The sequence below is a fragment of the Carassius carassius genome, chromosome 13, assembly GCF_963082965.1.
Source record: "Carassius carassius chromosome 13, fCarCar2.1, whole genome shotgun sequence".
NCBI classification, from domain to species: domain Eukaryota; kingdom Metazoa; phylum Chordata; class Actinopteri; order Cypriniformes; family Cyprinidae; genus Carassius; species Carassius carassius.
This window is the reverse complement of record NC_081767.1, coordinates 26,700,603-26,727,814: the sequence shown is the minus strand read 5'-3', so window position 1 is coordinate 26,727,814 and position 27,212 is coordinate 26,700,603. Positions and strand designations below refer to the sequence as shown.

The 27,212-nt window shown below is 36.3% G+C and overlaps 3 protein-coding genes across 3 annotated transcripts; 2 read left to right on the top strand and 1 right to left on the bottom strand.

The window, feature by feature from the left end:
* The first annotated feature begins 338 nt into the window (after positions 1 to 338).
* Positions 339 to 3,218, top strand: zgc:153031. Its single transcript, XM_059564419.1, has 6 exons — positions 339 to 485; positions 1,333 to 1,382; positions 1,494 to 1,599; positions 2,153 to 2,279; positions 2,367 to 2,482; positions 2,873 to 3,218. The coding sequence occupies exons 1-6, from the start codon at positions 346 to 348 to the stop codon at positions 2,949 to 2,951; spliced, it is 618 nt and encodes a 205-aa protein (XP_059420402.1). The 5' UTR covers positions 339 to 345; the 3' UTR covers positions 2,952 to 3,218.
* A 3,260-nt stretch (positions 3,219 to 6,478) lies between these two features.
* Positions 6,479 to 8,976, bottom strand: LOC132156245 (transcription termination factor 2, mitochondrial-like). The gene is made up of 2 exons (XM_059565163.1): positions 8,843 to 8,976; positions 6,479 to 7,862 (listed from the first exon to the last, which is right to left on the bottom strand). Exon 2 carries the CDS (start codon positions 7,813 to 7,815, stop codon positions 6,685 to 6,687), a length of 1,131 nt encoding a protein of 376 aa, XP_059421146.1. The 5' UTR covers positions 7,816 to 7,862; positions 8,843 to 8,976; the 3' UTR covers positions 6,479 to 6,684.
* Positions 8,977 to 20,072: 11,096 nt separating this feature from the next.
* Positions 20,073 to 23,044, top strand: LOC132155703 (carbohydrate sulfotransferase 1-like). The gene is made up of 2 exons (XM_059564418.1): positions 20,073 to 20,251; positions 21,859 to 23,044. The coding sequence occupies exons 1-2, from the start codon at positions 20,113 to 20,115 to the stop codon at positions 22,980 to 22,982; spliced, it is 1,263 nt and encodes a 420-aa protein (XP_059420401.1). The 5' UTR covers positions 20,073 to 20,112; the 3' UTR covers positions 22,983 to 23,044.
* Positions 23,045 to 27,212: the final 4,168 nt, after the last annotated feature.

The following is a 27,212-nucleotide window of genomic DNA, read 5'->3' as shown; positions in this document are numbered from 1 at the left end:
ATTTGATCAAAAACCCAGTGAAAGCAGAATTATTTTGAAATATTGCTATACTTTAAAATAATTATCTATTATAAATATTAATTTTCAGCAGCCATTACTTCAGACTCGCCACTGAAGACACTAGTTTACTAGCCTGACTAGTTTACTTCTGTTTAAGGAAAGGTATAATAAAAAAGGTGCAGTGCGACTAATGATAACTGATTCTTTAACACGTAAACAATATTAATTACAGACAGCCACTCCCATTTGACGTCACACGGTGACTCAAGCAGATGTTTAAAAGCTCCATTATCTAGCTGGGGGTGCGAACATAGACAGGGTTGCGAACACCTCTTCCAAAGCCCGATGGACGATAAACTGCTCTTACCGAAAGTCGTAATGATGAACATCGAGGGGGAGGAGATGTGCAAACCAATCCGGCTCATCGCGGCTGCCTGCAGTGACATGGGCATAGGAAAGAACGGACAGCTTCCCTGGAGCCTTCCGTAAGATACAGTTCCTATCATCATTCGGTCAAGCTGGAATCGCTGTATTTAATAAGTTATGTTAGATACGAATGAATAATTTGAATCCGTAATCAGATGAATTCATGAACGACGTGAGGTGACACAATTCCTTTATTAGCATTCGAGGCATAAAGTTAGGCTATATAGCAATTACTAGTTAAAAAACATCAAATCGGTGTTTGTCTGATTACAAAGGTGTTGACCTTCTGGACGGTGTGCAACAATTTCTACATGGTATAAATTAGAAGTTATTGTAAGATTGTTTCTCATAAAGTTAAAGTTTTTGTCTGTGTCTGTTTATGCACACATACACAGCTTTCATAAAATAATTTTAACTTTTTTATTTTGAGATTTCATTTTGAAATCTGGATCTCTCTCTCTCTCTCTCTCTCTCTCTCTCTCTCTCTGAATATGTCACTGACCTTTGGAACTCAAACTGAATGTCAGCAGTTTTTTTAATTATATTGAAACTTCGAGCCCCCCCAGTGTCCGTCCCATTTGAGATAAGCGATAACAGCATGTGCAAACAGGGGCTATAGACTAGCCTATTGGGAATTGTCTTTGTCGTTCTGGTATATAATATTATGTTGGTATGAGCCTTAGCCATGCTTATTAAATTGGATCAATGCATACAGTGTGATGCGGGATAATCTTGGTTCAATTCTGATTTGGGCACACGGCCCTGCTTTTTTTTAAAGCTATGAACACATCAAATATATTTGTCATGCAGCTCAAATTGCATTTTGCACACTATGCAGTTATCAAAGTTGAATTTATGTATATCGAATTGCACACAAAATATCTAATGTGCTCATGTTGTTTGCAGAAAAGAATTTCAGTTCTTTATGGATACAATTACAGCTGTGTCAGCACCTGGTAAGTGGCTTTAAATACTATGTTTGGTTTGATTTATATTTTAGTTAATGTAATTTTAACAGTATAATGAAAAAACATAACTTTTTTTTCTCTCTCTCTGGTGCACATCAGGGAAGAAGAATCTGGTCGTCTGGGGGCGAATCTCCTTGTCCTCCTGTCCTGAGACGGTCTTCCCTTTGGCCAACTGCATCAATTTGGTATTGAGCAGGAAGCTGACGTAAGTATGTTAATTTATAAACACTTTTATGCAACTGTACTTCCATTCAAAAGTTTGGGATCAGTAAGTTTTTTTTTTTTTTTTTTTTTTAAGAAATCAATGCTTTTATTCAGCAAAGATGCATTACATTGATCAAAAGTAAAGACATTTATATGTTACACAATATTTATATTTCATATAAATATCGTAATGTTGTATGCTTTGGAACTTTATATTCATCAAAGAATCTTTAAACATTGTATCACAGTTTCTACAAAGATGTAAAGCGGCATAATTGTTTTTTTTATATAATAATAAAAAAAAAACAGCATATTTAAAATTTCAACTTTGCATCACAAGAATAATTTTTTTTTTAAATTACAATATTTCACAATATTATAGTTTTAGTATTTAATCAAATAAATGCTGGCTTGGTGAACATAAGAGACTTCTTTCAACAACAACCAAAAAAAAAAATATATATATATACAGTATATATACTGACCCCAAACTTTTGAAAAATAGCTTATATTACAATTTCTGTATTAATTTACTATATTCTGCATTACTGCAGTGCAGTGCCTCCACGTGCCCACTATCTGTGTAAGGATTTCGGATCAGTAATTCACCTGGCTTCTGAGCCCCCCTTATGTCACATTGTGGAGACCATCTGGGTTTTAGGAGGCACAGAGGTCTATAAGGTGAGAAGCCTGATCTGTGCAACATGTAATAATAATAAGTGTAAATATATACAGTAATTCAGTTAATATTGTAACTGTGCTATTTAGGAAAGTCTTGCGCATCCATGGTGTGATCTCATCTATCTCACTGACATCATGGCCGAATTTGACTGTGATGTCTTTTTCCCAAAATTTGACCGCAATGTTTTCAGAAAACAAAAGGGGTAAGATTATCCCCTCATTTATTAGAGTTACAAATATAATATGGCATCATTTTACAATTAGGTCCAATTTGTTAACATTCGTTTGTGCATTGTCTAACATTAACAATGAGCAATACATTTGTTACAGTATTTGTTAATCTTTGATCGTTTGTTCATTGTTAGTTCATGTAAACTCAGGTCCATTAAATTAAATGAACATACACAACTTTTGATTTCAATAATGTAGTAAATGCTGAAATTAATATTTAATAAGATTAAAAAATGCTTTAGATATATGATTAATTGTGAGTTCATGTTAACAAATGGAACCTTATTGTAAAGTGTTGCTGATCATACTTGCCTCATATTATGCATTGTAATTTGTCTGATTGTTGATTTTCTTTAAACAAGCTTTCCAGGAGTACCAGATGAAATTCAGGAAGAAAATGGTATTAAATTTCAATTTCAAATCTTCAAGAAAGAAGCTTAAAACTGAAGCTGGGAAGAGACCAGACTGACAAACTACGGAGCCCCAAAGGGGACAAGGTACAAATGGAGGAAAAATGCACTTGCATTGTCTCTCAGAAGTATTGCTTTCCCCCGAGAAGCTTTACGTTCTTACGCAGAACAGTTGCATTCCCTCACAATAGTATTAAGAGACATTTTGCATTTTCTTGCAAAAGTATAGCATTCTCTCCCCAAAGTGTTGCATTCCTTTTTATGCTCTTTGCGTTCCCTTGAGAAACTTTGTGTATTCTCGCAAAAGTGTTCGATTCTACCAAAAAATATATAATAATTACATTCTCTCACTAATATATTGTTATTGTGTTGAAAAACTATAGTTATTGTAAAACTATACTAGTTGTATTGGTTTTAACAATAATGTCAGCTTCGTAGACTTAAAAAATATTTCACAGAAGAACACTTTATCGCAAAGGCTTTGTTAAGAGCTACAGTATGTCACTGGTGGACTTCATAACCATCAAATCATAAGCATTTCAAAGCAACAAGTTCTTCATTTAAACCATATGAAGATCATTTACCTAATATCAACTTTTTTCATTACATAAGAAATCACACCACACATGATCTGAAACCGCAGATGCACTCAGTGCTGCCAGTGATGAGCACTTCTCTCACGATTACACATGAAACAGTTTGTGACCACTCACCAGATCCACTGTTACTCATCTCACTGTCACCATAGTGACACGAGTGTGATGAGTCAAAGCAGATCAGGGAGATGGGACACAGTAGGAGTTTTATATATATGGTTTATGTATACATACCATCTGCTGTGTGAACCTTTCTGAGGTTAGTAGGCTATTAGTTTTTCTGTCATGTACGTTTTGTAGGCAGTGTATTTAACTTCTTATATTTGTGATATTCTATAAACTTGTTTTTTTGTGAAATTAAATATTTGGTGCTATAATAAAGTTTGTTTCTAATCCAAATTAAAAGTGTGCAGTGTGTAGTTGACTACATTTAATGGCATGTTACTATATATATATATACATATATATATATATATATATATATATATATATATATATATATATATATATACACACATACATATACACACACATACATATGTATGAATGTATGTGTATATATATAGAGAGAGAGAGAGAGAGAGATAGACATTTATTTTTTTGAGTAATTGTCCAGTATACATTGTGACAGTGAATAACTTTCCCCACTAGATGGAGTCTGCAGCTAGGATATAGTCCAGCTGTAATGCTGCAGTCAACCTTTAGGGAAATTTTTGAGGTATTTAACTGGCCTTCCCAAACATGAGTTTGTCCCACAAGTCTTTTCACATAAGATCCTTTTTAAAAAATTCTCAAAGCATGCTGGATAAAATTTTCAAAAACATGAAAATCAAAGGTGAGATGTTAACTGTTATAATGATGATATAAACGTAAAAAGTTTGGGGTCAGTGATTTTGTGATGCTTTTATTCAGCAAACATGCATTAAATGATCAAAAGTGACAGTCAAAACTTACACTGATACAAAAAAAAATTTTTTTTAATAAAAAGCAGCACTGTTTTCAACATTGATAATAAAAATAATAACAAAAAAAATAATTTTGAGCACCAAATTAGCATGTTTACTGTTATAATATAACACTGAAAACTGGAGTAATAATAATAATAAAAAAAAGATTCTAAAATTCAGCTTTGCCATTAAAAAAAGTGAACAGTTGTTTTAAATAGTAATAATATTTCACAGTGTTACTGTTTTACTTTGTTTTTGATCAAATAAATGACACAATGGTGAGTATAAGACACTTCTTTCAAAAAATGTAAGTACAATAGAGTAATAGTGAAACCATCAAATTATTTTCTTTAGGTTAGATTTACACTTTATATTAAAATAGTAATTATCCTAAATATACAAGATTAAGCTTTTTTTTTTTAAAAATATGACCTAAATGGCTACACCAATATCATCCCATGCTAGTTTAGGATGAACATAATTAATAGAAAATTAATATTACTGAACTGTTATATCTATTAGTGGTTTTATTTGGTGGTATTACTGGTTTTTAAATCTAAAATGTCCACACTGACGTCAATAAAAACCAACCCGTATTCACATACAGCACATTCTGATTAGAAGATCTGAGAGCAGATTGCACAGAGGACAGCGGAGCGCTTCAGCATGACCTCAGACATGGAATATTTACCACCTTAATATTCCAGCATGCAAAGGAAATTATAGACTTTAATTGCATGTGTCATCTATTTTCATAATATTCGTGAGTTATGCCCTATGAAATCAATGTATAACATTTGCTAATAATACCCACTGTCACATTTCAAATGAAAAAGAGCTATTTATATCTTCACTTATTAACCTCCTATGAGATCGGGTATAACTCAAACTGTTATTTGCAGGATAAAGCAGCCATCCGGTCGGAGTCATACACTAGGAGTGGACAAAGAATGGAGAACAAAAAAAGAATGGCAGAGGCAAGAATTTAGGGACATAGAATAATCAAAACAGCTATAAATATAAGTGAAACCTGCCTTAAAAGGCATTGCATAAATTCATTTAATTATCAGGTCTAAACAAGCTCAAAAACATCCATTATTTTGAAGCTATGAGAAATGTAATAGTCACCATTAAAGAAATCATAAAGTCCACTGCATAAACAGCAAATGCCACAAGGCAATATGTAATGTAACTTCATTAGAGATACCAGTGAAGTCTTTAGTCTAAACATTAAAAAGCACAAAATTATCTCAAAATGCTGCCCAGAGGGCAAAATACTGGGAGATGCTTGCAAATGAGATTCTGACGGCAGCACACGAGTAAACATTCAACGATCTGAATATTTATCTGCATAATGCATACCTCCTAGAGGTATTTTATATTGCTCATTATTAGAGACTTTGAAGAATTTCAAAAGCTACATAAATTACTAGGCACAACACATCTGTATGTGGCAATACAACAATGACTCAGTGCCACAAACAGCAAAAATGTACATTTATAATTTTTAGGGGAGAGAAATTACTTAAAATGACATTTTCTTTGAGCACAGTATGGGTTGACAATGTTGTGTTTTGTAAGAATCACCTTCCACAACATTAACAAAACATTCCACAATTTACTCCTTTCAGCAAATGAATTAAATAAATAGATGTATTCATACAGAAAACAGGCAAAGGAAACTGTTGTTAATATACTGTTTATAGCACATACCATTTAAATCATGGAAGCCTGTTTCTACCATGCAATTTAAAAAAAAATTTAATTGCAACTTTTTATATCCGAATTCAAAGTTCTTGGATATAAATTAAGAATTGCGAGAAATAAAACAGAATTCTGTTATGAACTTCTGATAAAATACAAACTGAGATGTTTACTCAATTGTGAGATATAAACTAGGAACTGCAATATATAAAGTCAGAATTGTGTTACAAACAATTCTGACTTTATTTCTTGCAATTTCCAAGATTGTGTCTCACAATTTGACTTTTTGCTCAGAATTGGATATAAACTCACAATTCAGAAGAAAAAAAATCTAAATCGCTAGATACAAACTCAGAATTATGACAATTAAGAATTGTGTGTTACAAATGTGCAATTCTGAGAAGAAAAAAAAGTCAGAATTGCGTAATGTTAACTCAAAATTGTCAGATGTAATCTCGGAATTGTGAGAAATGAAGTCAAAATTTAGATAGAAAGTCATTAAAACTGGCTTCCATACTTAATCTTCTGTTTGAAGTGGAGCTACTGGATTAAAAAATGGCCTCTCTCGCCTAAGATGCAACTTCCCGTAGCTCATCTCAAACTCTTTCTTGGTGCCGTCGAGGACTTCCAGGCTACCTGACCGTACATCATAATCAAACGAGCGCAGTTTCTGAATGCGATATTGAATGATCTGCGTTGTCAGTTCTAACACTGTGGGAGTCTCCATGATCTGCTCCATACTTACTCCAGCGGTGAGGAGGCCTCTGAAGCGGTCAGCTAGTATAGGCACAGAATAGTATAACAAGGCTGGACACTGAAGTACGATCTGCCTGAGCTCTGCTTCTGTGCATCCCAAAGTCTCCTGCGAGTAGTTGAGGGTGAGTCTCATACTTTCAGGGTTCAGCTCAGTAACATATCCCTTCAGTTTGGAAAGCAGCCGCAAGAGCTCATCGCCAGTAAATCCCACATTGAGTAGGAATGCCAAGTTATCGTGCAGGGCCTCGGGAAGCTTTAGAAGCACGTAGGGATTTTGAGTAAGCAGCTTCTGCAACCAGGTCTTCATGTTGTCCTCCTTCCCACCCAAGTCCAAATAGGTCTTCTGCAGGGTCTGGATCATCTCCATGTTTAGCTTCATGGGTCGGCTGAAGCTCTGAGGGGCACTGGCCATGAGCTTGCTAATAACACGTTTATTGAGATGTAACGTCTGGAAATACGCAATGTTAGCTTTCTGGTTGTCGTGATCGGAGGACGAGGAGAAAAACGAGCTGGGGAATTTTTCAATGATTCCTACTAAATCCTTCTGGCTGGTGCACACTGACATCCACAGCTTTTTCTGAGCCTCCATTTGATGGGGTTTGCAGAGGATGGCCTCAGGATGGAGCTCCAAAACGCGGGCGATAACAGGCCCACTAGCCCCCATGTCCTTCAGCAGGGCGGCGGTCTCGTTCACATACACTCGTTCACGGCGCAACACCCAACCCTTCAGCTTCCGGACTTTACTAATGTCTACACACAAGTCGTAAAGGGCGCTTACAGCATGCGGGTTCTCTTCTTGAACAATCGAGGAGCAGGGCCTCATGAAAAGCAAAGGAGTCACTTGAGCCCTCTGGCAGTAGAGACACAGCGAAGTTGTAACTAATCGCAACATGTTTGCAGGTCTGTTGGTTGTTTTTGCATTACATGCAAGTTACATGCCTGAAACAATCGGAAAAACATATCAGAAAATCTACTTCAAGTCTCAAACTGTTTAAATTCAAAACTTCCTCATTCCCACCTACTAACGCAAATCTGATATCACATGCAGTCTTCCGAGTGAACAGAATGAGCATTCAGACTCTACAAACCATCTACTTACAGGATAAAGAACTGTCACCAGAGAACAACTAGCTGTTTAATAGCTAACATCCGCAAAATGCCAATATCACAAAAGCTATTTTACATCTACACCTAAGATAATTTAGGCTACTTTTGGTAACTAGATTTTAGCTTTGGGGAAAGCAGCTAAATTTCACAACAACAAGTGTTAGGTACACAAACTGATAAAAAGTACAAAAAAGTAAAACAGTTCCTTTATAATGAGATAATGACATATTTTTCTTGGGATTGCAAAGAAAAACACTAGATACCTTTATGGTCAAGGATGTCCCATAGTTTTTAAATGACATTTACGACCATTTAACCTTCATGCTCTTTTTGGTTTCTTTCATCCCACATAAATAAATTTTTTGACTTTTGTGACTTTTTTGAGGCAATAATCTATATACTGGTGTTCTCTTATTAGAGAGAAAAGAAAAGAAGATACACTATACGCATTAAGAATTTACAGTAAATTGGCTGAAGAAACAGAACAAAATATGAATGACACCTTGCATCGAGGGGCACAAAAATATTTTTGTTAAAATAAAATGCATTCTAAAATTAGAATAACACAGATAAATATGATAAGTTAAGATTTTGCTTGAGTACATCAGTATCTATCGACAAATCTATATATTTACACGCACACACACACACACACACACTCTCTCTCTCTCTCTTCTCTCTTATGAAACATAAGTCATGACATCGAGGTAACTAAAAGAAACAAACAGCATTGTCTACATGCGGCTTGCATGTATTAGTAGGCAATAATATCATTATCTAAAAACGTGTTCATAATAAAAACTGATCAGTACCTTAGCAGGTCCAATCTGGTCACATCTGGACTTGGAACTGGGGGCGACCATACGGGAGACGTGGGCTTCTCTTATTCTGGTTGTAACGCCCCACATGTGGTCTGAGTACAACAGCGCCACCCTTAGCATGGGAGGAATACTGAAACCAATCAATAATAATAATAAAAAACCATTTTGATTTACAGCAAAGGAAAATATGAATAAACCACCCACCTAAAAGACAAACTAATCAAAACTGGCACTAATAAAAAGATCAACAATTATGAAAGACAGCCAAGCTTTTTCTAATTAGCAGATCAATTAATTTTAAGCAGCAGTTCAGGACTGTTGTGTTTTTCGCTTAAAATTGCATCAGGTACTGTGGGTTCTATAATCAGAACAGAGAGATATTAGTCTGAATGGCAGTGGAGAGTGAGTCACAGTTGGAGCTTAATCACAATGCTGGATCATTCCTGCCTACTAAAACTGTTCACTCAGCCCACCCTTGAAGTCTCCACAATCTGGCGACTTACAAAAAGCTTTGCATTCAGAGGGCCCCCACAGACTATAAAGTACCTGTAGGCTGACAAGGTACAGTTTAAGACAACAGATTTTCAATATTTAAAGACTACTTTAGAGTTGTTAAAAGCTCTGTCTCTCAAAATGAAAAGTTTTTAACAAACCCTACTTTTAAACATTTCGCTGTCCCGCAGCTGCTTAAAGTTACTCAAATTTTGCTTTAGAAAGAAAGAAAGAATTTGTAGGTATGATAGAATAATAAAAGAAATTTACAATATGCAAATATTATTTTTATTAATATACATTAGTATTTTTTATGTATATATTAGTATTTTTCTCACACATATAAGCACACATATATATATATATATATATATATATATATATATATATATATATATATATATATATATATATATATATATATATATATATATATATATATATATATATATACACACACACACACACACAGGTAAGACTCTAAAATAATTATAACATAAATTTTGCTCAAATCTACTGATATTATTTATTTATTAGGTGAGTAGTGATCAATTACACTTGAACTATGAATTTCTTTTCCAGATATTGCAGTATGTTGCTGTAGTACAAGAGTGAACATTCGTGTTAATGTTTTTCCCTGCATGCAAACTATCAGGTTTTTGCAGAGCATTGCTGAAATGGTTGACTGAAGCTGCGACTCACTGCAAAAAAAAAAAATATGTGTCCCTTATTTGAGTTTCACTTGAGAATGACCTAACATAGACTGATGTTTCTCATACTCAGACAACCACAAGATAACCAAAAGAGGAAGCACACAAGAGATAGAACTCGATATAGAGATAGAGACTAGAGATAAATCTTTAGTGATTCATGAGATAAAACTTTTGTCAACAGCACACAAGATTACATGAACAACCTTTAATGGAAAGATAAATGAGAATCTTGTGCTCTGGGTAATAAGGGAGGATATACGTAGGCATGAGGAAAGCAAAGCAAGAAAAATTGCACCTGAGAAACTGAAGGAAAAAAACCCTGCACCTAATAAGGACAACATCCCAACGTGGGTGGATCTTATTGCCAAACTTCAGAAACAGGTTACTCAAATTTCTGATTATGTGGAAGGTAACAGGCTGAAAGCAGTCTCACGGATGGACAGAGTAGAACAGGATGGTCCAGACAGTGAACACTGTGATACTTCTCTCTCTGCTGCTAGTGAGCACTTTTGCAGAAGAAGACCCAGAGCCCATTTTTAGAGCTCTTGGTGGGGAACTGGACATGGGTTATTGCTTTGGCAATGACATTGCTGTGTACAAACTGAATGCTGATGGAAGGGAGCTATTGGGTCAGTTCTCGAGACCTTCAGTTTTACCACCTGATGCCTTTAAGGGTCGGATCAGTTTCTCCACTGAAGTTGAAGGACTGCTGGGTCTGAAGCTCACAAATCTTCAGTTCTCTGATTCTGGCATTTACATCAAAGAGTGCTGGAGTGATAGCTCAATGGAAAATTATCGCAAACACTATCTCTATGTTTGTGACATGGAGTTCGACTTTAAGGAAATTTCACTGACACCCGGCACTGGTGCAGATCTGGTATGTAATATGGGTTCCACAAAACATTCTGCAATAAAATGGTACAGAGATGTGGACAATGTATCTTTGTTCATGAATACTAAGATTTCTTTGGAGCCATTACAAGCTGAGTTTAAAAGCCTCATTCAGGTTCATGGTGAAGGCTCATTTTTACATGTTTCAGATGAGTTTATTCAAGACAGACCTAGTTTTTTCTGTCTGATCATGGAAGGAGAGCAATGCAAGAGCTTCCAAACCCTAGGACTACCAGAGGATCCTGAAATGAAGACTGTTTATCATTCTGTAGGAGATACCATAGTCCTAACATGTTCAGTAGACCACCTCAGACAGAACCACTGGGAAACACCTTTTGGACAAGTTAACTCATCGGCACCAGTAGGAACAACCAAAAATCAGATGTTCGTGTCAACAAGCAATAATTCTGAAGTCTTTTCCCTAGTCATTCGATCTCTCACTTCAAATCATTCTGGGAGTTATAAATGTTTCTCTACCTTCCTTGTTGAAGATTATGTTGTGAATGTGTGCCCTTTGCTTGAATCAACCAATATTTCATTTTTTGCAGAAAATAAGGAGGTGGTCCTCCAATGTAACTTCATGTCTTCATCAGAATTAAGCGATAAAGTAGAGTACGCCAGCATTCTTTGGTATAGAAAGAATGGTGGGAAGGACATCCAAATAATGGACTCAGGGGATCCTTCTTTAACCCCTCCTAATGATTTACAAGGTCGCATACATTTCTCAAAGATAGATTCCTCTCTCATCATCACTGATCCAAAAAAGGAGGACAGTGGGATGTACTGGTGTGTGGTGCTAGTGGATAATGAGGAGACTGATGAGGATGATGATGAGGGTGAGGGTGATTATGACGTTGATGATGGTGGTAAAGAAGATCACATGGATTCATGGATAATGGAGGAAGAATACATGGATGTGTGTCTCTTTAGGCAGGTCACCAATCTAAAGTTTCAACCTAAAACAGAAAGAAAGTGGAATTATACAGATCAGCCTGAACCTGAACCTGAACCTGAACCTGAATCTGAATCTGAGACTAACCTGACAATGTATGCTGTGTGTGCAGTGATTGTATGCATATCGTTACTGGCTGTGATCTGTATTTTGGTGTTTCTAAAAATAAGAGCTAAGAAAAGATCTGCCACTATTCCAGGAGGAGGTCTTAAACCATATGAAGAGGAAGGAATAGCACTTAATACGACAAGGACATAGAGTATAAGGTCACTCCTTTTTGAGCTTCCATTGTTTTTACACAATAATGTTCATGAAAAGTGTAAATGTGAAAATTAAGAAGAAACTAGGTAAAGGTAAAGGTATAGTTCATAAACAATTCACCAGAAATCCTTTCATCATTTACTTACTCGCGTGTAATTCTAAACCTGAATGACATACTTTCTTCCGTGAGACACAAAAGAAGATATTGTGAGATACGTCTCAGTTTTTTGTTGTTTGTTTATTTTTTTGCTAACAATCAAAATCACTGGCCACCAAAACTGCTCGGTAACCAACATTCTTCAAGATATCTTCTCTTGTGGGGAAATGATGATGATTTTTCAGTGAACTATCCCTTTAGAGTTCAATTTCACCTTCATACCTGAAAGAGGAAAAACATTTGTAAGACTTACTCAAAAGGCTTAATCTAGTATTGCAAAAGGGTGTTCAGTATCACAATTACACATCTGACAATTGTTGTTTTTGTAAATGTTGAAATGAAGACAAGACCAGCTGGTTTGTTTCCCTGTCAAATCTTGAGTACAATCTAAGCAAATGGTGCTTTAAACATAAACACACCATAAAGCCTGTATAAAAGTTGATTTTGCATGAAGACAAACATATTGGTCTTAAACGGATAGTTCAAACTAAAATTAAAAATCATTCACTCACCCTCATGTATTTCCAAACCTGTATGAATTACTTCTGTGGAAAAAATAATGTCATACAGGTTCGGAAGGAGTAAATAATGACAGTAAATTTGGGTGATCTATCCTATTTGCTACATGATTTATAGAGGACGGTGTACATATGATACTTCTACATGCATTTCTCTTAGTTGTTTTCTGCATTTATGATTCAAAATTGCACCATGTCTTGTAAAAACATGTCCATTAATCATGTATCCCATAATTTCAACTGGAAAGAGGCATTAAGCACTACTGAACTGCTACCATTACAACATCATCTCTCCCATGACAGAGATCTTGGTAATGATAAACAACAGATGTGCAAAAAACACACGTAAACATTTTCATTCTTCTTCTGTCCGGGGATGTGTAGAACACTTCCTGTTCTAATTTCTCTTTGGCTTCCATTAACATGTCAACAGAGTTTTAATCTACTGCTGAATCTAATATCAGCTGGCTGCATAAACACAGTTAGTTACTGAGAGAAAGGCTGACGGTGTCTAGACAGCTCTGTGTGGATTTGATGGACATGGTTATGTCATGTAAAGCTGTGCTGTTGGTCCTGTGTGGAAACACAGATTAGAAAAACGGCTCTGTTTATGTGCATTCCAGATATGACCAGTGTGTTTTGCTGTGGTTGGGCAGACAGCCAAAGTACTATCTTTGTTAAATAGGTATTAAAATTATTCGAGTTACAATGGGTTGGAATTGTTTGAAAGCTTTAATCCATATTTGTGTTTTTATTACAGCACAGGTGCGTTTTCAGTGTATCCACTGGATAGAAATGATCCAGTGCTTTGTTAATGGATTTTTCTTTTTATAATAACAGCTTGATTGCATTCAAAAATGCTGTCAAATGTTTGTTTGTTTTTTTAAGTGCTTATGGAACATGAAACAATCTTGATAATTAACTGTACATTTCATAGCAACATAAATAACAGAACATGCTGAGTGAGACACAAAGACACATTTAAAGAGGTTTTGATGGTTACCACTAAATAAAAACAGTGCTTATTTTTGAAAACAACTGTTTAGACTGCCTTTCCGTGATTGAAGCCACTTTGACAGATCTAATCCCTACTTTACTCCAGTTTACTGTTTTCTTTTATTTTGATATGTGTCAATGATTCACTAAGTGCCTATATGAGTCATCCAGCAATGAAGACCAGTTCGACCGGCAGGTTTTTAGATGGGACATGTCTGCTTTTACTTGTCAAAGTAGTCTGTCAACCTTTTTTACTGTCATTATGCATTATGCCAAAAGGCAAGAGTTGTATTTCATGGGTGTCATTTGTGCTCCAACACACGTTTGTATTTGACTTGAAACCTGCACACTTCTGTCCTTTATTTCTAACATTTTGAAACATCATTTCTCTCAGACTGTCTAGCTTATTTTATATATTAATATGTCCCAGGTAATCTGGGTTCTGCATGGCCTTCTCTTATTTAATCCCATTTAAAGACATCATGCATTGAAAGACATTACCTATAGCATGAAAGACATTGCCCCTCAAATATAATAGTTGCTGCACCCCTACTGATAAAATAGCTGCAATTTTCATCCAAAAGATTTTATCAGGGCTGTAGTGAAGTGTATTTCCACTGGGGGGGGGGGGGGGGGGGGGTCCTTTTTGTAAAGAAAATTTAACATTGAGTTTGTGGTGATCTAACTGGCCACTAACCCTTACAGGAATTACCTTTTATTGATTTAAATTAAAATGCATGCATGAAAGAATGCAGTTTTCTTTTCAGAAGGGGAAACAAAATGTTCACCGACCTATGAACCCTCTTTTTTCTTTTTCATAAAACATTAAACATGACACATAATATGACTTATTCCAAAAATATCAGTTCGTAGAGTCAAGCCACGTTATAACTCAAAAAAATTTATCATGAGGCAATGTGACTTTGCCGTACAGCAACACTAAATAAAAAAATAATGTTAATAAACTCAACCAACCAAGAGTATTTGTCCAGACAGGATATGCCCCCTGAAATAGCCCTGGGACAGCCTAACCACAATAAAAATACACACACACACACAAACACTGTGAGCTAGGAGTGACTTCTAGAGCAAAAAAAAAACAATAGTAGCATATGAGAGGATCATCAGGAATGTCTATAAATTAAAACTGATTCTAACAGGAAAGTGATGAGTGCTGGGCTTCTATGTGAGACAATTGATCAGTCACTGTGTTAAGAGCAGGATTATTAAACAGTTTAACGTCTTAATTGAACAGACTCCTCTGAGAAGTGATTTGGAGCCTGCCATCTGGGTCTGTCAGCTCTCCCTTTGGTGGCGGGACAGTAAAGACTGCCTAGTGAGATGTTGTAATGGGCTAACTTTTCAACAAAATCTATCGTTATACTTTTAAGCTTGTGGTTTTGCCTGTGTTCATAGGCCCTGTGTGTTTTTAATAAAAATTTGTGCTTTGTAATTGTGAAATATGTTAAGTAAGTTATTTGTTACCATATTCATGAACCTTGTGAGGAGTTACTTAAGAGTTCACACACTAGGTCAAGCATGGGGCTGATATTGCAAAAGAAAAATTAGGAAAATGATATGGAAATTAATTATCATTAAAGCATAGGCCTTCAAGTAGTCCACAAAAATCATTCGCTTCCATTTTTAAGTCTTTTATGATAACAATTCTGTGGGAACAGATCACATATACTGTTATTACACAATTATTAAGTTATTAAGTTATGTAATATCACTGAAAATCTTTACATTTGCCATAACTTTCTCTTGGATTGTTCATGTACATACAGTAGACCTATAAGAGAACCAGCAATGTCCAATTAGTGAACAGATTTATTGGAGTGGAATCCTTTCAATAAATTGTTTTGTTTTCTCATTCACAGAAAGCATCGTTCTGAAACAGATCCTCTAATGTAAACCCGACCATTACGCCGTTCAAGGGGTTAAGAAAAAGCCATCCCAAATCGTGTATTTGTGGCCATTTAAACAAACAAGCGAACAGAGTGTGCATTTGCGTGAAAACACCGTCTGGAAAAAGTATCTTGTTGGAGATTACACTCTTAAGCCGCGTTCTTGCAATAACCACCTTGTGTTATGTGGTGTGCATGTAGCTAATAATAAATAATGCCGATGTTCATCACAAAAAGGTGTTATATGACTTTAGGAGAACTGTATCTATAAGTCATGTGCACTAAGATCCCGCTGCGCGGATCAACATTCATTGTCGTTGAATGAATGAATTTTCTGCATAAACGATTGCTTTTATAAACTTCTATACAAGCGAATTTTTGATGAACGCTTTGTGAATAAGTGTCTAAACTGCTCAATGAAAGAAAGAAAGTAGCAACTGGTTTTTGCGTCAGGTACAAACAACCAGAAACCCCTCGTCATCCCCGATGCCCGTTTTCAGTCGTAGTCTCTGATTAAAGGCAGAACGCAAACCATTGACAGAGGAAGAGAAAACCCCACTGGTTATCCACGCACGATGCCCACCCCCTGCTTTTACAGAAAGCCAACATTATCCATCTGTCACTTAATACAGACTATCAGCACACGCATCGTTTGGCTGATATAGATGGACTGACTCGAGAAACACAGGACTATCTGGATCAACTTTACTGGATCGAGTCCATGCTTGTTTTATTGGGGGAATATTTCAGCACGTCGTGAGTGGTAAGAGATGCTTGGTTCGTCCTCTTGTCTGTCTGCTCTCATCTGTTTCATTAATGTTGTGTTGATTAAAAAAAAAAAGCTGTACTGATCATACTAACTTCCAAGCTGCAAATGCATTTGACACAGCTTCTCGAAGCTAAGGCAAGAAGTTGTGTCAGCGGAGGCTGTGTGACAAGGGATGCTCTTAACAGATGTGGCTAGATTCAGTCCTATAAACAAGATAGATGTAAACTGCGAACATCAGTGACATGAAAACTAATTTCTAGGAACCAGTAAAATGCTTGTAAAATCTTTTATGAGTTGTTTGTGTAATTCATTAGGCAGTCTTGTGGAAAGAGTTGTGGTTCGATTTATCAATGTAAAAAGAAAATATTCAATGCATTTTTAAAACCATGATTTAAAACATAGGTTAGGCTACATTTAGCAGAAGCTTTTATCCAAAACGACTTACAGTGTATTTAGGCTATACATGTTTTTATTTATTTTTTATTTATTTACATTTTTTTATCAGTATGTAATACTGTAATACATACCGTGTATACTGTAATACATATCATGTATTGCACCTTGTTCCAGCTAGGCATGCTCTGGTAAAATATTTATAAAACATCAAACATCACACCAGACTAAACTGCATTGCCCGTCTCCAAACCTGGTCATGCTTGTCTTTTGAGTTAATTGGTTAAGAAGGGTTTCAGGCACTTTTCATGGCCAGGCTATGAGACCATCTTAATGAGACCAGCAAACCAACTGAATACAATCTTAAACAAGCAAAAACGAGCTTAAGACCAGCAAACCATTGTTAAGCAATTTGTACTCTTGCAAATTCTCCATGAAAGCTATGGGGTAATGCACTATAGACATTTTGATGGTTATTTATTGAGCGATGCTGTATTTATGGTTTTTTAGATATTATGGATTGGTCGCTCACATTAGTGTTTTGCCTGTAGCTATATTGGCCATAGACACACATTAACCTTGAATAGCAGCCTGCTGTGCCTGTAGGCATGTAGACACATGAAGAGTTTAGTCATGTAATATTAAATAACTTATCATATAGAATTCTGCATATTTTTCTAATCTTGTATTGACAACTTAATTAATCCATTTAATAATAACAAATAATAAAAAAATAATAATAATAAAAAAAAGAGTTCAGAGTGGTCAAATATCTGCTATAGATGTACCAGTGCAGATTGAGACCTTGGCAACACTTTTGATTTGCCAAGAATGAAACTTTTTTTTAATTGCAGTGAGTTTAAATTGTTGTATGCATAACTGTTCGGATATTTAATGAATTCTCAAACTACTCTGAAATTTATTAGGTGAGGTAAATTAGAAACTATTTGAATCCTTTGATGTCATCTTTGGAGACATTAACATGTCTGTAATGAGTTTTTAAATACAGATGAATATATATTAACACAGCAAGGTCAAAATACCTAGGCATTTACTTAGGATAAATGTGACACAGAGAAATAGATATCAGTTTTCTTCCAGTAGCTGATGGCTCAGTGCTGCTTGATTGTGTTGGTCGATGTGGCTGGAGTGATTTTGTCAAATGGCAGAAAAAGCTCTCAGTGTGCACACTGATGGAAATAAATCCCCTATTCCCAATGTGGTAATCAGTTTGTTGAATGAAAAAGCAGAATCATAAGAGACTTTATTGTAAGAGACAACCCTGAAAATCCTGTAAATGGTTTAAAAAGAGATGTAGCCAATGAGGATTTCAAGATAGCAGTGATTGAAAAGCGAAAGACAGTCTTTACTGCAGTATAGACGCTAAAGTATACTGTATGCCAGATTAGATTTTTTTGATTTTTGATTTCAAGAGCTATCATAATGTGTATTTGGTCTGTTTTTTGGAAATTAAAGTCTAGTTATTTATAAAATACAAGAGAGCTGACACATCCAGAGATTCACAAAAATACAACCAGCTGGTCACATGCAGATTTCAATATATTGATTGTCACAGACACCAAACAATTTTGATCAATCCTGATAGTGCTTGACTGTTTAGTAACAGCTCTTTTATGCTACTTGCTGTATAAAACTGTCATTATATACAGAACTGCAGTGGTGACTAGTTCATCTCAGGTGCTAATAAAAAGCACAGGGGAAACCACCAAATTGAATGCTAAATTAGCAGGGCAGCAAGAGCTTTTTCATGCACATTTTAAGTAACCCAAGGCAAGCAACATGCTGTTCATTGATAAGGAATGTGTAGAGTGCTTGATTGCCATTTGTAAATGTATGCTCTAACAATGTAGTTGAAATGCTGACAGCATCAAAAACTGCCATGCTACATTTTTCTGACAAGTTACTTTATATTAGCTGCAGAAGTGAATATGTAATATGGCATTTCTGCTTCTTACATTTTGTCTTACAAAATCGCTGATATCATAGACCATATTCATTCAGAGACTAAAAGAGATAGAAAATTGTACTTGGAGGCCATCACTGCCAATCTTGTGCCACCTTGATGAAATGGATATTAAGGATTTGCTCAAGAGAAACATGTGGCAACATTCATCACAGCTAAAATAGGCACTGCATTATTTAAGATACTAATTTTCATCATTTGAAGAGAAATGAGATTGTGATAAGAGGCAGAGAATTTCTTGCAGATATTGCATGTCTAATAGCAACACCTCAAACAGTGTAAACTGAAAACTGCAGCAACACATTGATTTTGGAGCAGGTTCGGGCAATTTGAAATGTTGGAAAAGGAAAGGCCAACTAGCATGGGTTGTCATCTGTAACTACTAATACTTAGATGCCATGAGTTTTGAGCTGAATTCTGGGCATTCAAAAGTAGATGAATTCACATTACTGTTTTAAAGCACATGCAAATGGAAAGAGATGAATGCTTCCAACTCATTAGTCTTTCATAGCCAGATGTTTGACAAAAAGGCAAAAGGGCTGGTCCACATCACAGCTTATTCTGGCTTGCATAAACAGGAACATTGTTATTATAGTATAAGTGAGATATAGTCAGTTTACATAATTCATAATATGCAAACTTTGGTAAACTATTTACATTTTTCATCATCAGAGCTGCTTGTTGTATCAGCTTGGTATTTTGTAAACAAATTTGTGTTTCATGGTAGACTAATAAATCAGATTGGAGCTTAACAGATCAAGAGAGAGCAGCAGCGAATGGATTGATCTGTGAGTCCAGACGACAGAAATGACCACCTTGTTACTGTGGTTTGGTTTACGGTTTTGCAATTATTTAAATGTGGAAATAATGTGTTAATCGTGCCAAGTAGCCTATTCTGTGATTGTGAGAATGATCAAATGTGAAAAATATGTAATACAGTCCCAACTCCTTACTTTAGCTCCTACAATGATGATGCATCTCACATCTGCCTATTTGTAATGAAACTCCATAAACAACTCTGTGTAATGATCTCTCAAATGCAAAGCAGACACACTGTTTACAATCTGGCAATTTCTCTTTTTTAAATGTTTTAAAGTCTAAAAAAAACTATTCTAACTGACAAAGAAAAGTGCAATCCTTCCTTTTTTGATTCATAGGTTGCTATAGTAAATAAGAGTTCATGCTTGTCTTCCTGACAGAGTGAAGAATGTGATGGTGACGGAGTAGTATGGAGTGCTCGTGGAAGACTCTACTTCTGCTCGTGTGCACGTCTTTGGGGGTGCAGTACACTGCCATCCGTTCCCTCCACGACTCCTTCAGTGGCCCATGCCAAGACTCCGCCCACTGCCAAGGACGCCAGGGTAAAGGTGAGTCACTGTCCTGTAACATGAAGCATTAGATTTGCACAATGACATTTAAAATCGTTTGAGCATTCTGCTGGTCAGTGCTGTAACTGGTAAAAATTAAAATGAAAATAAAATGAATTTTGGATCATGTGTGTGTTTTTTTTATTGTATCAGATTTACAATAACCCACTTATGGATTGTATTTACATTTATTCTAGATTAACAAATAAACAAGGTTTTCCTGTTATCTGTGTCTGGGTCATTTCTATTATGCCGTACAGTTTCATGTTCCCATAATACCATATATTTATTAAAGCTGGAATTAAACAGATAAAATGACAGATCTTTGCAAGAGAGAGGTATGTTGTTTCATTCGAATATTGAGTTGTGACATTTTTATTAAAAAGTACAAGATGAAAACAAATTTGTTTACATGCATAGATGAATTGTTCACTATGAGATCAATAATATGCATTCAAAAACATACAGTGAACTTTCATTTAATGCTGAAGTATACTGGATAAAATAAATAGAGCAGCAAATAAAAAAATCTAATTAAATTACTTCTAACACAGAAACAGTCTTTTTATTTTCTTTCCTTTGTGTAAATAGAATTAACGAAATGAAGTATTTGAGCTTGACCAGATCATGTATCTCAAAACCCTGTTGTAGAAATACTTAAATACAGACATAAAGTTACAGAACTTAAAAACTGCATAACAGCAATGACCTATCTATTCATGTGTAATCAATATTACTGTATAAACAAAATGCCAGAATGCATTTTAGACACAGTTTAAGCCCTCCATTAAATTATAGTTTGCATAGAGATTTGAATTCAATTATAATTCATGTTTGATTATGCACATAGCTTTAGCTGGTTTGACAAGATCATTATTAAGGATTCAAATGACATTCTCTCTATAGGCTTATCTCTCTCGGGTCATCACTTCTGTAATGAGTAAGTTTGTAAGGAAAGAAATTAGCAGAGAACTGTTAGAAATGCAACCTGGAAATTCCCCCCTCATCCGCTGTAAGAAGCAAGAGATGGAATGTCAATAATTAATTCTACAATTATCTCATCATTAATCTGCTGTAATATGTCCTCACAGACCAGCTGTTTGCACTTCGAGCAAGCGTCGACTCGCACAACCTAATGTGCCACGCACAATCAGTCTCTCATCAGCCATAATTACAAGCATTATCATTCTTCCACCCTCTTGCTATATATAGTAATTGTTCATTCTGAGCAAAAGTCGTTTTTCGTATGTGGAGAAATGCCGTTGTTCATATTTGAATTTTATAATTTTTTTTTCAAATATTGCTTCAAAATGGTGAAATAATTACCACCACAGACGGAGGGAATCCAAGTCTTCAAAACAACATTATTACTTCTGTACGTTTCCTCTCTGTGGATATAATTGGTTTTTGAATTGCACTGGACTTTATTATGTTTTTGTTAAGATTATACTGTGCTTTTCCCTAAATTAAAGCTCCAGGTATTTTCTTACCCAGATAAATGATTGATTAAAGACGAAGCTGAACTAATTGGGTCTTTTGTACCTTATAATGTCCTCTGAGGTTTCAGAGCACCATATTATCTCACTTTCTCTTTTTCTCTTCCCCAGAGCAGAGATGGAAATCTCTCTGCTATGACAGCCATGTCCCTGATGAGACTAGTGCTGTCACCGCTCGAAAGCACATCCTTCTGTTTGCACAAACCCGGAGTGGCTCCTCATTTACTGGACAACTTTTCAATCAACATCCTGGCATATTTTATGTTTTTGAGCCTCTTTTTCACGTTCAGCAGGCCTTCACCAATTCTAGTAGCCGTCTACAAAGGGCTTTAGATGGCAGAGCTCTTCTGGGAGCCTACCGAGACCTCCTACTCAATCTCTACAACTGTGAGTTCAGCTTCCTGGAGAGCTATATTCGCCCCGAACCACAGGATCACATGACCGGGGCCTATTTCCGCCGCAGCTCCAGTCACGCCCTGTGCACGCCACCTGTATGCCAGGAAGGTGGCGAGGAGGTTCTAGCAGGCCAACCGGATGAAGTCTGGTGTCCAAAAAAGTGCCAGGCCTTGAACCTCACACTAGCCTCTCAGGCTTGCCAAGCACGAAGTCACGTGGCCATAAAAACAGTTCGTATCCCAGAGATAGGTGACCTACGTACGCTTTCAGAAGACCCCCGTTTAGATTTGAGAATTGTCCATTTGGTGAGAGACCCCCGAGCCATTCTCACCTCCCGCATGACTGCTTTTGCCAGTAAATTCAGGGCCTGGAAGATCTGGAATGCCACTGGCCGCCAACCACGGTACGTGGACCTGACACAGATAACAAGAACATGCAGAGATATTGAGTATTCTGTGGAGACCAGCCTCCAAAAACCCACATGGCTGAGGGGGAGGTATCTTTTGGTACGCTATGAAGACTTGGCCTTGAATCCTGAGGAAAAGTCCAAGGAGATATACAGATTTCTGGGGCTGGACCTGCATCAAAGAGTGCTCACATGGATTGTTCATAACACCAATGGCACTGTCCCATCTTCTTCAGAATGGAACTACAAGTACTCCACTAAAAGAGACTCTAAAGCCACAGCTCAGAGCTGGAGAGTACATCTGAACTTTGACATTGTGCAGACAGTTCAATCTCTTTGTAACAGAACTCTTGCTCTGCTAGGCTATAAGCTTGTCCAGTCTGTAGATGAACTGAGGAATATAACAAAAAGTTTAATGGAGCCTAGGACGTAGTAAAGTTCATTTTTATGCGAACTACTCATTCATTTAGAAGACACTTTTATCCAAAGTGACTTACTTTGCTTTCAGTGTATACACTGAATCAAACAGGACTCGCAGGTTCCAACAAAGTACATTTGGTTACGTAATATTGTGTTACTTTAAATTTTTTTCCGTTTGTTTTGACAATTTGGATACTAATTGTCAATGTCATGTAAATGCAACATTTTAGATCCTACTTTGGAGAGAACTTAGCTCATGAATAATAATTACGGATATAATGCTTAGTACCTTTCTTTAAAGGGATAGGTTACCAAAAAAAATTTAAATTCTGTAATCATTCACTTACCATTTTGTCGTTCCAAACCTGCATTATACTATTTCCTCTGTGGAACTTAAGGGTGCTTTCACACTTGGTTCACTTGCCTGGTCCGCACCCGAGTTTGATTGCTCCCCCCTCCCCCCACTGGACTGCGTTCATATTGTGTTATTACACAGTTCGTTTGCATCATCAAGCCAGCAGCTGTTTACCTCGTTGCTTAGTAACGGCGGCACAGGAGAAGGCGGCAAATGCATAACATTGCTCTCTACACTTTTATATATTTACATTTTTGAATCATTAGTTTTGTTTACAAAGCTTCAGTTACATAACGACACTTACGTCTGTCTTACGAATGTACTGCAAATGATCTGAAGAACACTGAAGATTAACAGAGATGAGACATACAGCTTTCTATTTGCAGCATGCCAGTCACGCTTGTCAGGAAAGTGAGTGAAACACACAAACACACATTTTCATCGGATAAAACGTCATTAATAGCGGTTCACTTCCGTGATTTAGTACGATTGCGTTCACACCAGCAGCAACTGTACCAGAGTTCACATGAACCATACCCCACACCACCCTTTTTAAGCGGACTCTGGTACGGTTCATGGGTGCGCACCTGAGTTCGGAAGACAGCGTTCACATTATCCAAACGAACTGAACTCTGACGTCAATCGAACCCGGGTGCGCACCAAAAGTGCTAGTGTAAAAGTACCCTAAAATATATATATTTTGAAAATGAGTCAAAGGTAACCAAAATGGTCTGATTACTAAAATTCTTAAAAATAAATTATTTTGTGTTCTGCGGAAGAAAGTAAGTCCGGTTTGGAACAGTGTGAGGGTGAAAAAAATATGATAGAATCAGTTCTTAAAATCCATAAGCCAGGCATTTAGAATAGTATGATGCTAAATAAGCACACAGGCCCACAATATTTAGCCTGTAAATGTGCATTTATGTGACCCCTATCTGTGGATAACAGATATGAAACTACACAAATAAAAATCCTCATTTAATTAATATGCTATCTCTTGTTCACAGGGCCCCCTTGAGGTTGAGCATTTGGCTGCAGCCCATGTGATCCCTTGGGTAAAAGTGGCCCTACTAATTACTGTTTTAATTCATATCCTGGACAAAATTACTAAACCCATGAACACAGCACATTTTGGAAGTCTGAGCTCAAATATCTGCCGATATGTAATCACAATTGCATTTCATTGCATACATGTGTTGCATACTTATCTCTGCATAGAAATTCAGCGATTATGAGTCTTGGGTATATTGAATTGTGTCAGTCTTTAGCCTTAAAATACTCATCCATCCTGTCATTTACATTAAGAAATGTATTACTTCTCTGTAAAACATGCCCTTAAACCTTAACGCTAACACATATTGGAAATATGCTGTGTAAACAGTTCTTCATCTCAGGTATATGATGACAATTCTTCAGCCGCACTGCCAGTTAATAAATATGCAGAGAAAAGAGGACAACTGTATGGTTGAATAAATTATTCGTCTTCATATTGTTTCAGTCTTTCGGAATCGGTGGTTCACAATGATATAATGAGTTTTATTCATTCAATTATTTATTTATGGCAAATTATTTATTTATGGAAAAAGGTACAGAATTATGTGAGACACTGTGCAACTGGTATTTTGTAGCAGTGTTAATGATGGGTTCTGAGTGCTTATTTGTCTATATGAAAGCTTTCTATTTTACACATGAACACGCTGACCTGTGTTATTAATATTTAAGCGTGAGTGGTGGCAAATGGAAAGAATCTGATGCACTAGGTTTGATATAGGTGTTTGTTGCTGCTGTATGGTATTCTCTATAGTCTTCTATTCTCATCAGTTTTCCCACTTTCTTTTAAAACTTGACATTTGTGGTGTTCTGCTGAGGCTGGAGCATTTGGTGAAGTGCTGATCATCTTCTCAATGTCAGCAGTCCAGTTTTAGCTTGAAAATCGAAAAAGTGACTACCAAGGGACATGGCCATAATTCAGACTTTCTTCTTGTCGGTTCCTTTTGTTTTTAAAGAAAGGATGCCTGACGTTAACATATTTAATGGATGTTAAGCTTTGGATTGATGAGTAGCCTGCCATTTCCTCAGATATTGTATATTGTAAGCACATAAATACAAATTCATCAAAAATATTTTATTGATTTCGGAAAGATATATAGTGAAAGCAGCTGCATTTAGCATAACAGATACTGCCATACAACATAACTGCTATGGATATAGGAGGTATTGCGCAATGAAGTATGAATTGTGATCCATAAATGAACTCATTCATTAAAATGATTAAGACTTCATGAAAACACAAGACAGCTCAAGTGGGTTTAGTTTATTATTAACTCAGCTCTCTTGGTTCTTCTAATGCTTTGGGACTACAAACAAGCTGCTTTTCAGAGACACTGTTATGAACGGAAAGAACCAGCATCATGCTGCTGAACAATGCCATTTATTAGCTAGTATTAGTTGCTATTTTTAGTTTGTTACTCTCCAGCGTAGTCTACTTTTGTAAGTGGCAGAAAAAAATATTTGATTGTCTCATTTCATGAGAAATGTTATTACTTCCAGTTTTGGAAAGAAAAAACAAGTCTGGTTCAAGAGAGGCATTATGAGTAAATGGTTGCAAAACACCTTACCACACGGATACTGTGAGATGAGTCCCTATCTTCTAAAGAAAGCCCAAGTAAATGTAACCACTGGGTTCTATGCCAGGACACACCTTCTACCCAGAATCCTAGGGGTTAAAAGCGCCCTGAACGAGTAATCCTCCCTCATTTACAATCACTCTCTGCCCTGCAGCTGCTGACTGCAGGGTTATTTCTCAGAGGCCCTGAGAATATATCCATAGAAGAAACTCAATAGAAACGGGATTTAAGATGGAGGGAGAAGAGAAGCCATCTCTCTTTGAACTTAATCTGCAAAGGCAACACAAACTGGCAATAAAGCAGAGTTTATGACACCCTCTGAGAACTGTTTCATTGGCTTTTCCATCGCACCCTGACATACAAAGACACCAGCCGCCTGAGTCAGCCACACAGTTAATCGCCGATCTCTTCACAGCCAATATCAGCCCCCTCTGTCCCTCTTAACCCCGCTGACAAATTTAGACCTCCGAGGATGGTGGTAACTGATGTTCAGAGCAAATCCACAATGTGTGGGGGTGTAAAGTGTGCTTTCTTACATGTGAGTAATGTAGTAGCATGAAGAGATGGTAAAGTGAAGTGGCCACCGGTAAAGAGTCTAACATATGCTCAGTTGCCAAGAGAGAAACAAAAGAGGACAAAAATCAACCTGCTCTCTACGAATGACCCCTTTTATCACATATCACATAAAGGCCAGGCACAGACTTGTGGGAAATAAAAATGAGTCTTCTGCAGAAATCAAGAATACGAGAGGGTGCAGGAAATGTGATGGAGATAAATATTGTTTCTTTTAAACAGGTCTACTGTCACTGCTCAAAATATAAGTTACTATATTTAAATTTTCCTTTACATCTACATCTTTCCTTATCACTAGGACTGCTAAAAGATATGCTTTTTGTATTTTATTTTTTTACAGTAGCGTGATTTAATAGTTTACAGAATGTGTTTTTGTTTTTTTGTTTTTTAACGTTGTCGACTCTTATATCAAATATTGATCATCATTTTAAAATCATTTTTAGTCAGGTCCAAAGGTGTGAAACCAACAATGAAAATATTTATAGTTTGTATTTTTTTTCTAATTTAATACAATATTCTTTATTACAGAATCTCTTCTTAGCATTTTGAATAAATTTAACTGAACTGAACTCTCTAATTTGAAAAAAACACACACAAAAAAAAACTAAATTTCAATGTGGTTTAAGGCTTTTGGACCCCAATGCAGTCTTCAAATATATAAATAAATGGCAACAAGGTTTTACTGAAA